The following is a 15,692-nucleotide window of genomic DNA, read 5'->3' on the forward strand; positions in this document are numbered from 1 at the left end:
GCAAGTAATAATGAAAATAATGATTATGCTCCTGCTAATCACCTGACTTGTTTGGGTTAGTTTAGGGATGCACTCTTCTTCTTCTTCTTTTCGGTTTTGGATAAAGCAAACATTACTTAAGTATTTTCGTCATGGAGGCGAATAAGAAGTTAGCTGCCGACTAAAGGATACTTTTCGCTGGCAATGCTTCTAAATCGTTTAGAACAGTGTAAGGTAGTAGGTGCACCTATACGGCAATAGTTTGTTAATTATTGAAGATGTATTATCTTTTTCGTTTGCACATTTCAAAACAAGCCGAGATTTCCCGGGAAGAAAAATAAAATCCCAGGATTTTTCCTGAACCCAAAAAGCAACGTAATGCCGGGATCCAAAACAATCCCTTGATCAGATAAGACTAACTCCATAACCCTTGATTAAGACTCGTGTGTAATAATATAGTTGGCAGATATTTCAAACTTTGAGTGAGTTCTTTTGTAAGCCAACCTTACTGCGTGATTTGGTCACTCCAAGCCTGCTTTCAGTTGGGTGTCAGTAAAGTAGAGGGCAGGGCACCAGGAATTGGTGGAACCGGCCGTCTCTCCCACCAGTAACATCCTGCCAGGGCTCTCTCTCTCTCTCTCTCCTTCTCATGTATAATTGTTCTCCTTAATTTTGTTCCACCATCATGTATAAATTCATTATTCATCGTAAGCAAACATGCCTTATCATCTAACATCTTCTGTCTTCCTTACTTTTATATCCCACGACACCAGTACCACCTTGCACCTAATCTTTAATTTTTTTTGTTTCTTCTGTGAAGGTAAACAGATGCCAGCAGAAACTTCATGTACTGTAGAGATAAGCCTGGAGACGTCTTTCAATTTTTTGCCTGCTCTGTTGCCATGGCATACGAATTATATATATATATATATATATATATATATATATATATATATATATATATATATATATATATATATATATATATATATATATATATATATATATATGTCTTTATCTTGAGCTTTTGCTTCGCACTTCATAGTCCTCAGCCGTGTAGGCCAAGGTCTTCCAACTCTTTTAGTGCCTTGTGGAGCCTAGCTGAACGTTTGGTGAACTAATCTCTCTTGGGGGGTGCGAAGAGCATGCCCAAACCAAGGTCTATAGATTTACCCAAACCATCTCCATCTACCCCTCATCATGATCTTGTAAGGACATCGTCTTACCTGTCGTGTTTCCTCCCCCTGGACTTTTCTGATAATTGTAACTTTATTTTTTCTTCTACGCAGTGGATTTTTGTGTCATGATGTTGCGCTCTTTGAGAGCTTCATTTTGATGTATAATACTGTATATTCCCTTGGGCTACCGCCTTAGTATTTTTTAATTCTTTTTGAATTAAAACACAATGATTTCGGTGGTTGGAATAGTTTCCCTCCCGGGCTACTTTTCCGTCCGCACTCTTTAATATAGTGACCGTTGCTGGTTTAGTGGCCATGATCAAGATAAAAGAATTTATAGGACCAGAGTTTCCTCTTCTATCTGGTGTTCCTCAGGGTAGTGATCTCTCCCCTTCACTTTATAACTTTTATATCAAAGATACCCCTCCTCCTGTAACTCCTGTCCTGTTCCAGGTTGTCTGCTAATCATGTTTGCAGATGACCACACCCAAGTAATAACTATCCCTAATAAGAACAAACGTATGCTACAAATAAAAACAGTCAGAGAAATACAAAAAATAAATAATTACGAAAAGTAATGGAAAATAACAACAAATTTGAACACATTTTAGCTCCTCCCAATTTCAGTTCGGAATCCTGCGGAAATCATTGCAGACACTGTAAGAATTCCATTCAAACAAAAGCCAACAATACTTGGGTGTAACTTTCAGAAATCTGGTATCCTTCCACACGTCAAGGCAAGAATAACTGCTTCCAAAGTAACTTCTTAATAAATCAAAACGTTTTAAAAATTTATCAACTAAAACTCAACTTCGTTTATTTAAATCATTAGTAAGATCTCAGTTAGAGTACCCCACTATAATATTCGGAGCACTTAGCAAATCTTCACTTAATAAAATGCAAGCAATACAAAATAGGGCTTTGAGGAGAGCCTACAAAGAGAGCCCTCCCTATTACAATAAAATTAGGGAATTACATCAATATTCCAAATTGGAGCCTCTTAATGTCCGGTTTCACAGGCTCGGACAGAAAACCTGGGACAAACTTGCTTTAGACGATGACGACCTTTGCACCCTAACTAGAAATCTCACTCTTGAACATGCTCGAGATCATAATTGGTGGAGGAGATTGGAACCTAAGATCAATTGTGATCCTCCCAGGCCCAGATATATATCATCTGATTGAATACATTAAATATAATTTCAGCAGTTAAGTTGTTATTTCATTTAAACATTAAATCATTATAATTTTTTAACAATCTTTCCTTTTTTAATCATCAAATTGCTGTTAGACGAACGGACTTCTGTAGCAAGGGCTTGGCATGAACCAAAAAACCTTTCCTTTTCCTGCCTGTCATTTCTTTTCTCAGTCTGATTCTACTACTATCTAATATCGCATGAGGGTCTGCCCCTCTCTTTTATTCTTCACCTGTACTTCTCTTTCTCCCTTTTTCCTTATTCTTTCCCATCCCGAGTACCTGCCTTCGGGCTATAAACTGGATTGTATCCAGGGGTACTTATCCTTTCCCCATATTCCCCACTTCCCTATCCTTATCCTTATTAATAGTTAATTGTCAGCCTCTCTCCACTCGTCTTGCTGTCCTCACAATCTCATCCACATATGGTACTCGAGTAATCTCTCTTATAGATTCATTTCTAATCCTGTCCAGGCTATCCTGCCATTTAATTCCCAATATCCTTCTGAGGGCTTTATTCTCAAATCTACTAAATCTATTGGAGATTGTTTCATTGTCATACCATGACTCATGTCCATATAGTAACACTGATCTCACTAAACTGATATATAATCTGATTCTTGATTTTTATTTAACCCAGCCATTGCCTGATTTTCATTTTTCAACCTTTCACTAAACTGTATTGGAGATCATAGTTCCTAAACACTTAAATGATTTTACCTCATCAGTCCTTTCTCCTTCCCGTGATATTTCAGCTTCCATTGCATACTCCATTCTCATCATCTCTGTCTTTCTTCTGTTTATCTTGAGCCCAACCTCGTGTGATATTTCATGCATTCTGATAAGCAAGCATTGCAAATCCTGTAGTGTTCTGCTAATAAGGACATCATCATCAGCATACCTTAGATCTGCTAAATTCCTATCACCAATCCAGTCCAATCCTTCTCCACCATCTCCGACTGTTCTGTGCATTACAAAACATAGGTGAAAACATATTTCCTTGGAGTTCTCCGCTGTTCACTGGAAATTAATTTGAGAAGACTCCATTAACATTAACTCTGCACTTGCTATGCTCATGAATAGACTTAATCAAATTTACGTATTTAAGAGGAATTCCATAATAACGCAGGACTCTACACAAAATTGGTCGTTGCACACTATCAAAGGCCTTTTCATAGTCCACAAATGTCATCAAAAGTAGATTTCTATATTCTACACATTATTGTACTTGTCACAAAATGAAAATTTGGTCAGTGCACCTTCTACCTTTTCGAAATCCTGCTTGTTCATCTCTCAGCTTTTCATCAACCTTTCTCTCCAGTCTATGTACTATATATTTTCATAACAACTGACGTAAGTGTTATACCTCTGTAATTATTGCAATCAGTCAGGTCTCCTTTTTTTCTCATTTTCCCCAACACTCCTAACACCCATTAATCAGGCTTTGCCTCTTCATGCCACATTCTACAAAATAATCTTGTAGGTAGTCTAGGAATCTCTTAATTTTCGGCCAGTATCATCTCGGCAGTTATTCCATCGTATTCAGGGACTTTCCATCTCTTTAGTGTCTTGAGGATAGCTTCGACTTCAAACACACTGAATTCATTCATGGGCACATCAAGGTCTTCATTAGCTTCAGGTATATCAGTCATATTATTCCCTTCGTGTGTCCTATTCACAACCTCACTAAAGTGTTCCATCTAACGTTGTCTTTCTTCATCTTCTTTTGTTATTACAGATCCATCTCTCTTTTTGATCGGTATATGCTTCTTCTTTGCCCCAGTAAATTCTTACATCATAGCCACTCCCTGGATTCATAACTTTGTCAGCCTCATCTGCTTTACTGTCTAAATATTCTCTCCAGTCATTCTTTGCTTTTCGTTTGACCTCACTATCAATACTGGAATACTTAACATGCTCTACCTTGTAATTTTCATAACACCCTCGGAAACTTTCAACAATCAATTTCTGTCTTTTCTCCTTTTTATAGTATCTCAAGTATCATTTGATATCCATGGCTTTCTTCTTGTAAGTGTGTGTTCCAAGACTTCACTACCAACTGACTGATATTTTTTTAATATCAGAGAATTCTTCATTAATTGTCTGCTCTTCGTCTCTTAAAATCTCTAAGACTGCAAATTGATTTTTACATTCAATTACAAATGTTTCTCTGTGTTCTTCCTCTAAAAGCTTAGCTGTATCAAACCTAGGTATTCTACCTTTCTGTTGGGTGCTTTCAGTTTTAATTTCAGTGTGGCAATGAGGAGCTGGTGATCACTACCAATATCTGCACCTCTACGGCTTCTTACATTTCTCAGTCCTCCTTCTCTCTTTATTGATGGCAATATGATCTATTTGATTTTTTTAATTGCCACATAGTGAAGTCCATGTATATTTATAGATGACCTTGTGCTGAAAACGAGTACCTCCAATGACAAAATTGTTTGCAGAACAGAAACTTTCGATGAAATATGCTCCATTTTCATTTGCAACTTCCTTCTAACTTTAGCATCGAAGTCACCAATCACAATTTTCATATCTCTCACTCTACAGTTCTTCATAGTATTCATCTTTCCTTTCTTCATGGGAATCATTTGTTGATGCATAGCAAACTATAATACTTTACTAGTAACAATCTACTATTTACAGCTCTCCACTCGGTTAATGCCTTTTCTGCTCTTGGCGTTATCATCATTCTTACACCTTCTACTTTAAAATGGTGAAGGGTTTCTGATTCGCCATGATCAACAAAGCTGAACTAATCATGGCCACCCATACTAGGTAGGTTTGCTGTGAGCGGCCAGGCATAAGACTCCTGCTATCACCAATCCGTACTTGGCCAGCTTTTTGATGAAAACTGGCCAAACCCCAGACGTGAAGAAAGACATGTCTGAAGCCTATGTCCTGTTGTGGACTAGAAATGGCTGCATTTGTTGTTGTTGTTGTTGTTGTATATATTGGCAATGTTGAAATGTTATAATCATGTATATTTATCTATATAACAAACATAGATATTATATATATGTATGTATGTATGTATGTATGTATGTGTAAAACCTGAAACCATTACCAACAACAGAGGATGGCTTCATAGAAAAAATAACACACCAATCACTGTCTCATACATCAGAAGTACGCCAGACGTTAAACTTTATTTTTCTCTATCGACATAGAAGTACTTATCAATTCGTGTACACGTGTTCTGTACTCTTGCCGTTACCCACAGTATTCTTGGCACTATAGTGTTATCTCTGGAGATGCTGTGGCTATCTCGCATCCATATCTAAGTCCAAGATGTCAACGACCGATGTCCTGTTACGCCAAAGAGTAGAAACCACGGTTTTTTTTTTTTTTTTTTTTTTTTTGTGGGAATATATCATAGGTTAATTAACAGTAGTTATGTATTGATATATTTATTTCAATTTTGGTATACACATACACACACACACACACACACACATATATATATATATATATATATATATATATATATATATATATATATATATATATATATATATATATATATATATATATATCATCATCCTCTCCTACGCCTATTGACGCAAAGGTCTCGGTCAGATTTCGCGTCTCTCATATATATATATATATATATATATATATATATATATATATATATATATATATATATATATATATATATATATATATATATATATATATATATATATTTAAATAATGTGTGTGCAAATACATACTCGTTTCCATACGTACAAGTGGAGGTAATTACAGACTGGTACGCTATTAGTGCACATCCGTTTTGGGTGTCAATTTCAGAAAGGGATACTGTACGTCTGGTTACGATCTCTCTCTCTCTCTCTCTCTCTCTCTCTCTCTCTCTCTCTCTCTCTCTCTCTCTCTCTCTCTCTCTCTCTCTCTCTCTCTCTCTCTCTCTCTCTCTCTCTCTCAATTAAGAAGTTGTCTGCTGTTCACATGCATTTTGGAAAACGGACACCTGTTCATGTCAGACACACTATGCTTATTTCCTCGATAGATCATTGTTGTTGTTGTTGTTGTTGTTGTTATTTTGGCAGTTAGTTTAAATTCAATAACCAGACGTTATCATTCGGCAATATTGTATTCGGAGTAGCATTCAATTCTCTCTCTCTCTCTCTCTCTCTCTCTCTCTCTCTCTCTCTCTCTCTCTCTCTCTCTCTCTCTCTCTCTCTCTCTCTCTCTCTCTCTCTCTCTCTCTCTCTCTCTCTCTCTCTCTCTCTCTCTCTCTCATCATGAATTAAGGAAAATAAAATTCACACAAGCATGTCTAAAAGAAAGAAAAAAAAAACTCAGGTTAAACTAATGTGAGACATACACTCCTTATATCAACATTTAAACCATAACACGAATTTTGTAATTTCTGATAAGTTCTGATAAGCGTTTCTTATTTAATAATTTTCATATTCTAGAAGATGGCATCGCTATAAAGGGCCAGTGGATATTTTGATAGAGAGAGAGAGAGAGAGAGAGAGAGAGAGAGAGAGAGAGAGAGAGAGAGAGAGAGAGAGAGAGAGAGAGAGAGAGAGAGAGAGAGAGAGAGAGAGATATTTGCAACAACAGATTTGTTTTATCAAGGAAACGTGATCAAATACTCAACAAAGTTATAGAGAAATATTTTTTCGTGCTTGATCCTCAATTGCCAGTTTACAGATAAAAAAGTATGATTGGTTGAACATTCGTATGATGTTTGGTCATCTTTCAAGTTTATGTTGTATTGATTATAGTTTACAGATAAATGCTTATTTCCAATCGCGCCAGAATCCTAACTATTCCCTTTTTTAATTCCCTGTAAATATGAGATACATTATTATTATTTTCCTTCATTTAATTTTTCAACCTTTCCGAGTAACTGTCATGTATTTTATGAATTTATGTAGTAATTGATTATGTTTGTCTTAAGCTTGTCAAATTCTATCAAAAATGTATTCTTTGACTGTCGGCCCCATAACCATAACAACAGAATTTACAAAAATTACAGAAGAAGAATGCGAAGACCAATTTGAGTTTTGACACTTGCGTTCAAACTTTAAGTAAACACGTGAATTTTTCTTTCAATAAATTATTACAAATGTAAGGGAAAAGCAAAGTGAATAAACAGACGTAAATAATAACAAATGCTCATAGTTACCATCTGTTAAATAACCAAGTTTTGCTATTAGGAAATAAATAATTAATTTTGATATACGGAACCTTTGTAGTACATACAGGTGCCAGTCAGTAAAATAGCGACATACAAAACCACCCTTATCTTTCCTAGTTTGTTCACTTCACGCGCATTTAAGTGTATGTTTCTGTACTTGGTGGTTCTCCTGTCATCGAGAATAGAAGTAAGTTCTAGTTACCTTCGTAATTATATATTTAACATAAACCGTTTGTATTTGAGCATTGTTTCCTACCGGCGAAATATTCGTGACGCAATCTTGTAATTATGATATACATTATATTACCATGAGCTTATTTCAGTTGAACAGACTTGTTCTATTGGCTTTTAAATCGAAGCTACTTGACTTATTTCAATGGTATTTTATGAAAGTGAGGGACAATGCTTAGGCCTACCTTAGGTTATGTGGTTTCTGCCATAGGTCTAATGCTAAACGGGATTAGGAAGCTGTTAAGTCAAAATTACAAAATTGAGGAAAATATTATTATCATTACTAGCTAAGCTATAAACCTTGTTGAAAAAGCAGGATGCCATAAGCCTTATAAAGGCTCGAACAGGGAAAATATCCCAATGAGGAAAGGAAACAAATAGTGTGGTTTAGTGTACCCTCACGTAAGAGTTTAACCCAAGACAATGGAAGACCATGGCACTACTAGAGAACAGTGATTTAGTTTTAGAGTGTTTCTCCTAGAAGAGCTACTTACCATAGGTAAAAAGTCTCTTTTACCCTCGCCGTGTGGAAAGTACCCACAGAACAATTAAACTGCAGTAGTTAACATCTTGAAGGAAGATTTTTTTTTTCTGTTATCTCAGTGTTGTTAGGTGTATGATGACAGGAGAATTTGTAAAGAATAGGCCAAACTATTCGGTGTCTGTGTAGGCAAATAAAAAAAAATGAGCCATAACGAGAGAGGGATCCAATGTAGTGCTAGTTGGCCAATCATCAATAGGTCTCTACCTATACTTTTACTTTTGGGATGTTTCAACTAGGATACATCCTATTAAACCTTGAGGGCGAATGTAGTTCGTTGAGATAAGTGTAAACTTTCTTTATGGGGAAGTTGTTTGTTTATTTTGGTTCGAAATTCAGTCAATAAAGCTAGTTTTACGGTCATTTACAAAATATGATTTAGCTACCATCCCACAAGTGAAGTCGCCTGTGAAGCAAACACATGGTTAGAATTTAGTCGGGGTGTACGTATGATAGCGGCCACCTTTGTGTATTAATATGTTTAACTTAGAATACGGCAGTGTAAGGGGGGGGGGGGTAGCAGGAGCCCATTAGCCCCCCGTTAGGTAAGTAGGTAAGGACGCTGCTTGTAGATTAGGTTAGGGGAGAAAGTTTAGGTTAGTTGATGGCCATGTTTAATCAAGGCGTGAGGAACTGGCCGCTGATACACAAAGGGGGCGTTGTAGGTCGGTGTAACCCCCTGGTATGTAAACAGATAAAGATACAGTTCCTAGGTTTGGTGGTATTCTTATATTTCTTTCCCTTTTAAATTGAGAGATTTCAGTCATAACTTGAAATTTTACACCTGATCTGTTCTAACAAAATACAAAGGCTCCGATCCCGCCATGGTTAAACTTTGTTAGAATTCCATATAGTGCTTTTGATGTAATTATTCTCTGGTAAAACGTGAAAACAAAGCAACTCTTCACTATACATTATCATGGAAAAAGCGCATAATAAGAGGGTAAAAAATAATTAACTTTTGGTAAGTAGTGTAATTTTTTAAGTTATTTGTTATTCTTCATGCTGTCACACGTAGTAGCTCCTGTTTCTTTTGAACTCCAACTCTACACAGTGTGCTAATTTTTGCCTAAATGTGCAATACAGTAGCTCCACCCACTAATTTCGTTGCTCCAAGGGAAACGCCATAGCTTCTCTTTAATATGCTGCTACCATACAGTATTGGCTTTTAGATTTTGACGTGTTATATTTACTTGTTTAAGCAAGCACGTGTTGCAATACTGTACTGTAAAGCCTTTCTTAGGAGTGCGGAGTAGGTATGGAAAAGGCCTCTAGGTCATGTTAGGTGTGAAGGTTAGGTTAGCTGGTGCTCTTTTGTTTGTTTCCCTTTTAAAACGGGACCACATTGAAATTAGAGAATGATCCTTGGAAGAAAGCAGACCTGACAGGAAATGGTGTTTGAGAAATAACTGCGGCAGTTAGTTCATAAGTGTTGTTTCACCGTCTTATTTTTTATTGTAAAGCCAGCTTTTCTTTATTTTTCTTGTTATCGTCCGTAATTTGTTAATTTTCATTTTATCCCACTCAAAACTCCGATAGTGTTAGGGTCTTATGTTGGGTGGAGGTAATCGTAAAGCGATACGTTTGTGGAATGTAATAAAGTTAAAATAAAATTTGTATGTACAAATGCACTATGCTACTACACATATCAAATACAGTACATTAGCGATATATTTTTCTTCCATTTCGGTAAATAATTAACAGATCGTAATGTATTTTTTCCTTTTAATGTCATGATTATTTATTTATAATTAATTTTATATCATTAAGTACATTTTCAAATTAAAAAAACACAATGAACAGTACTTTATTGTGTGTATGCACAGTAGGTATGTACGCACAATGTTACTACGCATATCAAAACATAAGCAGTATATTTTCTTTGATTTTGGTAAATAAAAGTAACTGTTAAAAAATTATTTACTGAACAATTAAAGTTTATTCATTCTACAAAGTAAGTACTCGTACATATTAACATCAATGAATCTTGCTTCTATTACAATAAAATATCTTAAAAATACGAGTGTGTGTAAGAAACAGGTAGTTGTTCCTTAACTGAAATACAAACCACGCTATTTACATGGGGGTAATTACTTCGGCATAGCTGAATGACGAGCCATAAGAATTTTAACGAGGGTTTACTACCCCTCCGCTAGGTAGCGGGGGGGTAGGGAAGGATAGCTTGCTACCCCTCCCCCCTCACACACACAGTGCGAGCTCCACTTTACTTTTGGCTCGGATGGCGAATGGATGTCTCCGCTCCTATCCTCGCTTGACGGCCATTAATGTTTTGTCTTTTAACTTACCTTTTCTTATACTTAATATATTTAAACATTATTGATGTTTATATATATTCTTGTATATAGAATATAGTGAGTTTCTTTTTCAGTGTTTGTGCGGTGTGTGTTGTGTACGTCTACGAGTGATCGCCGGCTTAGCGCTAGGCCATCACGATTCTCTTAGTGGTCACGGCCGTTCACTCCTAGGCCACCATGGTTGCCTTCGTGGAGTACGGCCCCTCTCTCCAGGTCGTTCACCTCTTACTCCGTACTACGTCTTCTACGATAGCTTCTCGGGCCGAGTCGCTATTTCGTTTTTATTTGTCTCAATTATTTTTATGAAATCTAATTGTATTTTTAACTTTTCAGCTCAGGGAACACTTCCCTTCGGGGGTCTGTGATTCTTGGAACATTCAAAGTCAGTTACATAATTATAGTTGTTATAATTCTGTTTTGTTAAGTTTTTCGTCCTCCCCCCTCGCCTGTGCATGTCAGTGGGGGAGGAGGGCGCATACCTACTTTCGTTCTTATGTCTTACTTTCCCTCGGGGCTTCACCTGGGGGAATTTCTGTTGAATAATTATTCTTTTTTTTTTTTCCTAGTTTACGATGCTGTTTCTTCGTGCCTGTAGTGTGCCGTCGAAGTAGGGCTGTCCTGTTTATGCCTGGGGAGTCTGCTGTTGCTGCCGTCTCTCTAGGACATCGTCAGGGGCGTTCCCTTCTCTTGAAGTTACCCCGTGACTACTGCCAGCTCTTCAGTGCATCCTAGAACGATAAGGAGGTTCGCCTCCAGGGTAGTTAGTTAACTTCCCTTCTTACCCTTTTCCTGGTCCTTAGGCGGTTATGCTCTTGGGGCTGAGTGACCGTCCTTGTAACTTGCTCAAGGGGCTGAGCTGTTGCAAGGCCGGACCATGGTACTAGCAACTATGCTCTCGGGGCTGAGCGGTCGCTTCTGTAGCTACGCTCAAGGGGCTGAGAAGCTGCAAGATCAGTCTTGACCTCTCTCGTTCGCGAGGGAGGCCGCTCTAAGGGCTCCTCTTCGGAGGATTGCTCCTTTTTGTCTCTTCTACGAAGTGTCTCCTCCCGTTCGCGTGAGAGGACACTCATAGAGACTCCTCTCCGGAGGATTGTTCCTGTTTACGTCAGCTGACCTTACGGCCCTTGGGGGCTCCATCACCAGTCTCTTCTACGAAGTGTTCACTTCTTTCGTTCGCGAGAGAGGCCACTCATAGAGACTCCTCTTCGGAGGATTGTTCCTGTTGAAACAGCTTGCTGTTCAGTCACTAGCACTTCGGTGTTTAGTAACACGGAAACTTCGGTTTCTCGTTTTCCCTGACCCTTCGGGGTCTCTGAACTTTAGTAACGCAGATCCCTCGGGCTCTCGTAACTTTAGTCACTACTACACTTCGGTGATTAGTGACTGGGAAACTTTGGTTTCTCGTTGCGCTGACCCTTCGGGGTCTCGCAACTCAACCCCTCGGGTCCTCGCTACTCAGGCTACGTTAGACCTTTGGTCTCTCGTGCCCTCAGTGGCCCTGCTGACCTGCCGTATCCGTTCCTGGCTGCTGACGCGCTTTGGGCGCCCACGCTCCCCGTTATCCAACGGGCTCCTTTCCCTCCGGGGCAGAAGAGGCTTTCTCACATAGTGAGTAAGTCCCTTAAGCGCCAAGTATCTCCTGCGTGCCAACGTTCTCTTGCGCGCTAGCGCTCGGCTGCTGTTCCTGAGACTGCCTTCCAGAGACATCCTGTTCCAGAGGCTGCTACCAACGTTCCCTGCGCATTAGTGCACATCGTTGGAGTTCCTGAGTTAGTGCACAGGCGCTCACCAGCGGTTCAGCCTGCGGTGTCTCCAAGTCTCTTCTACGAAGGACATCTCTCCCGTTCGCGGGGAGGTCTCTCACAGAGACCACTCCTCGGAGTGTTTAAGCAGTACTTCCAGTTGATCATTGGCTTTCTGAAGCAGTCCTGCCTTGGTCCTCTTCAGGGGATGCCCTCCCTTTTAGGGACACATCCCAGTTCCTGATCTACGAGTTAGCTGATCCTTTAACCTAGCGCGCGCGCGCTCTCTCCGACGATTTTCTGTTGCACACTAGGAGCACAAGGGCCGACGATCTTCACTCGCGCGTAAGCGCCGAAGATCGTATGCGCGCGGGATGGTTTCCCGTGCTCGATCTTCGAGGTCCGTCCGCGCGCGGTTTCCTATGTGCGATCGTCGGAGATTGTTAGCCGACGATCTTCTGATACGCGCAATCGCCGTCAGTCTTCATAACGCGAGTAAGCGCCGAAGATCGTTCCGCACGGGATGGTTTCCCGCGCGCGATCATTGAGGTTCATACGCGCGCGGGATGGTTGCCCTCACGCGATCATGTTGGATCATCCGCGCGCGGTTTTCCGCTCGTCCACGCGTGGGATGGTTGCCCGCGCGTGATCATCGTGGACCATCCGCGCGCGGTTTCTCGCTCGCGATTGACGTAGATCGTCCACGCGGGTACCGAGGATTTCCCGCGCGCGATCGCCGACTATCTTCTCGAGTGCTAGCGCCGACGATCTTCGCACACGCGTAAGTGCCGAAGATCTTCGTGCGCGCGTGATCGCCGACGATCGTCTTACATATCCGGAGATCGTACGAGCGCGGGCACCAATGGTATCCCACTCACGATCACCGGCGATCTTCTCTCGCGCTAACGCCGATGATCTTCTCTCGCGCTAACGCCGACGATCTTCTCTCGCACTAACGCCGACGATCTTCGTACACGCGTAAACACCGAAGACCGTCCGCGTTATTTCTTCTGCGCGCGGGATGGTTTCCCACGCGTAATCGCCGACGTTCTTCTGTCGCCGAGATTGTCCGTGCGTGGGATGGTTTCCCTCGCAATCGCCCACGATCTTCTATCGCTCGCAAGCGTCGACGATCTTCTATCGCTCGCAAGCGTCGACGATCTTCATACGCGCGCAAGCGCCGACGATCTTCATACGCGCGCAAGCGCCGAGGATCGTCCGCGCGGGCACCGATGGTATCCCCCGTGCGATCGCCGATACGGCCACCCTCACGCGAGTACGCACGTTTCATCCACGCTCTATCCAGAACTGTGCTTTTCGCGTGATCGGCGCACCGTTCTCCAACACGATCGCGCCCGAATTACATTAGGGATTCTGGCGGTCAGGCCACCATCGCATTCCCCTCCCCGCAGCGGCGCAGAGCAGCACCCTCTCCGGAGGATGGGAGGTTTCCGGACAGGTCAAAGGTCTCTTCTCCCTTCATTGCAGATTCTCTACGGGTGAACCCTCATGTGTCAACTCCTCCAAGGGATCAAACGATCCTCTTCCCTCCAGAGGGACTATCTGACAGCGCGACGGTCAGTCAGCAACCCTGGTTGGACACCGTTGTCAGAGCGCTTACGCAGTCGATGAAGCCCTTGCTTTCTGACTGGGGTCACTAATCAGTAGCAACTTCCTCCCCTCCTGAAGAGGGAGAGAGGAATCCCTGACATGGTATCTCCTCCAAGGACTATCCTGTCTCTTCGCGAGTCCTTACGCAGGCTCCTATCCCTCCTCAGACTTCCTCCCCCTCCCCTGCGGATGAGCATTACCCATCCCCAGGAGGGTTGGAAGATCCGGTCCTATCCCCCATCACACCAATGGGGGAATCCCCGCCTCTTCCTGAGAAATCTAATCGTGCGGAGGGGGCAAAAGCCTTACATCCTTCATTGCTGGGGTCCTGTTTCCCTCCTAGGAGGGAACTGAAGGCCCAGTCTTCCGCAAGGACCCGACAGGAAACAGATGGACCCTTGGAGCATGTCTGCGAGTCTCCCCAGGAAGAGCCACTGGGGACGGTAGACCTCGCTGCCAGTTCTGGCAGGTCCTGACCCTCAGGAGGAACCTCAATGGGACCCCAGACCCAGAGATTCCTCCTCGTGAAGGGAAGGATACGGTCTGGGACCGAATCTACGCCACTCAGGAACTCCCTAGGGCCGGTGCAGCTTTGCCCTGGTCTCAGGGAATGAAGAGTGCCAGAGACAAGGCCGAGGGCCAGCTCTCTGAGCTTGCCTCCTTCAATAGATCCAGTGTCAGTAGCGAGCCCCTCCCTCCTCCCTGGGTAGGGATCGGTAAGGGGACGGGCCCTCCGGGCAGAAGTCCGGACCATGTTGAAGAAGCGCTTCTTCCAGGAGGTTGTGAACGGGTCCCCAGGCTTTTTTAATCGACACCTCCCTGTGAGAAGGCGTCTGGAGGCTTGAGACCGGTCATGGACCTCTCGACACTGAACGGGTTTGTCAAACAGTCTCCGTTCAGCATGGCGACGGCAGACACGGTCAGTCTTGCGGTAAGACCACAAGACTTTATGTGTACACTGGACCTGAAGGACGCGTACTTCCAATCCCGGTCCACCAGTCTTCAAGGAAGTACTTTGGATTTTGCCTGGAAGACAAGATATACCAGTTCAAGGTGCTGTGCTTCAGTCTCTCCACAACACCTCAAGTGTTCGCCGAGGTGTCCACTCTGATCTCTTCATGGGCTTACAGGATCGGCATCTGTCTCCTCCGTTTCCTGGGCGACTGGCTGATCCTAGCAGACTCGAAGGCAACCCTTCTTCGCCATTGGGACAAGTTTCTCGGACTTTGCCAAGTTCTAAGGATCATGGTAGTCCTCGAGAAGTCCTCCCCGCAGCCCTCTCAGAGTCTGGTATACCTAGGCATGGTCTTAGACACCAATCTCCCAAAGCCTTCCCTTCAGATGACAGGATAGCAAGGCTGAGGAAGGTCGCGAGACCTTTCCTCACACGAGAAGAACCTCCGACCCAAACGTGGTTACGTCTCCTCGACCATTTCTCCTTCCTGGCCCGTCTGGTTTCCAGCAGTCGCCTCAGGATGAGTTCTCTCCAGTGGCGACTCAGGTCGCGGTGGAGTCAGGGACACGACTCCCCGGACACCTGGATCCCTATGGGACAACCGGAACAGACAGACCCCCAGTGGTGGGTAGCAGACGAGAATCTACAATAGGGAGTGGACCTTCTCGTCCTCCCCCCAGACTTGATGCTGTTTTCGGACGCGTCAAAGAAAGGGGGGGTCACGTTCTGAACCACGGGACCTCAGGCCGGTGGTCAGAACCAGGAAAGTACCTTCTCTAGACCTACT

The 15,692-nt window shown here is 42.3% G+C and overlaps 1 protein-coding gene across 7 annotated transcripts in view; it reads left to right on the forward strand.

Moving 5' to 3' along the window:
- The first annotated feature begins 7,538 nt into the window (after positions 1–7,538).
- Positions 7,539–15,692, forward strand: part of LOC137658826 (beta-glucuronidase-like) — a 145,297-nt gene continuing 137,143 nt past the window's right edge. For 5 of the 7 annotated variants that reach the window (XM_068393894.1, XM_068393896.1, XM_068393895.1 and 2 more), the window contains exon 1: positions 7,540–7,697. In XM_068393894.1, the coding sequence (XP_068249995.1) occupies positions 7,656–7,697 (42 nt within the window). In that variant the 5' untranslated portion in view covers positions 7,540–7,655. Of the gene's footprint in view, positions 7,698–15,692 lie in introns of all 7 variants that reach the window. The other 2 variants (XM_068393900.1, XM_068393901.1) reach the window with 1 other exon arrangement.

This window comes from Palaemon carinicauda, chromosome 19, assembly GCF_036898095.1.
Source record: "Palaemon carinicauda isolate YSFRI2023 chromosome 19, ASM3689809v2, whole genome shotgun sequence".
NCBI classification, from domain to species: domain Eukaryota; kingdom Metazoa; phylum Arthropoda; class Malacostraca; order Decapoda; family Palaemonidae; genus Palaemon; species Palaemon carinicauda.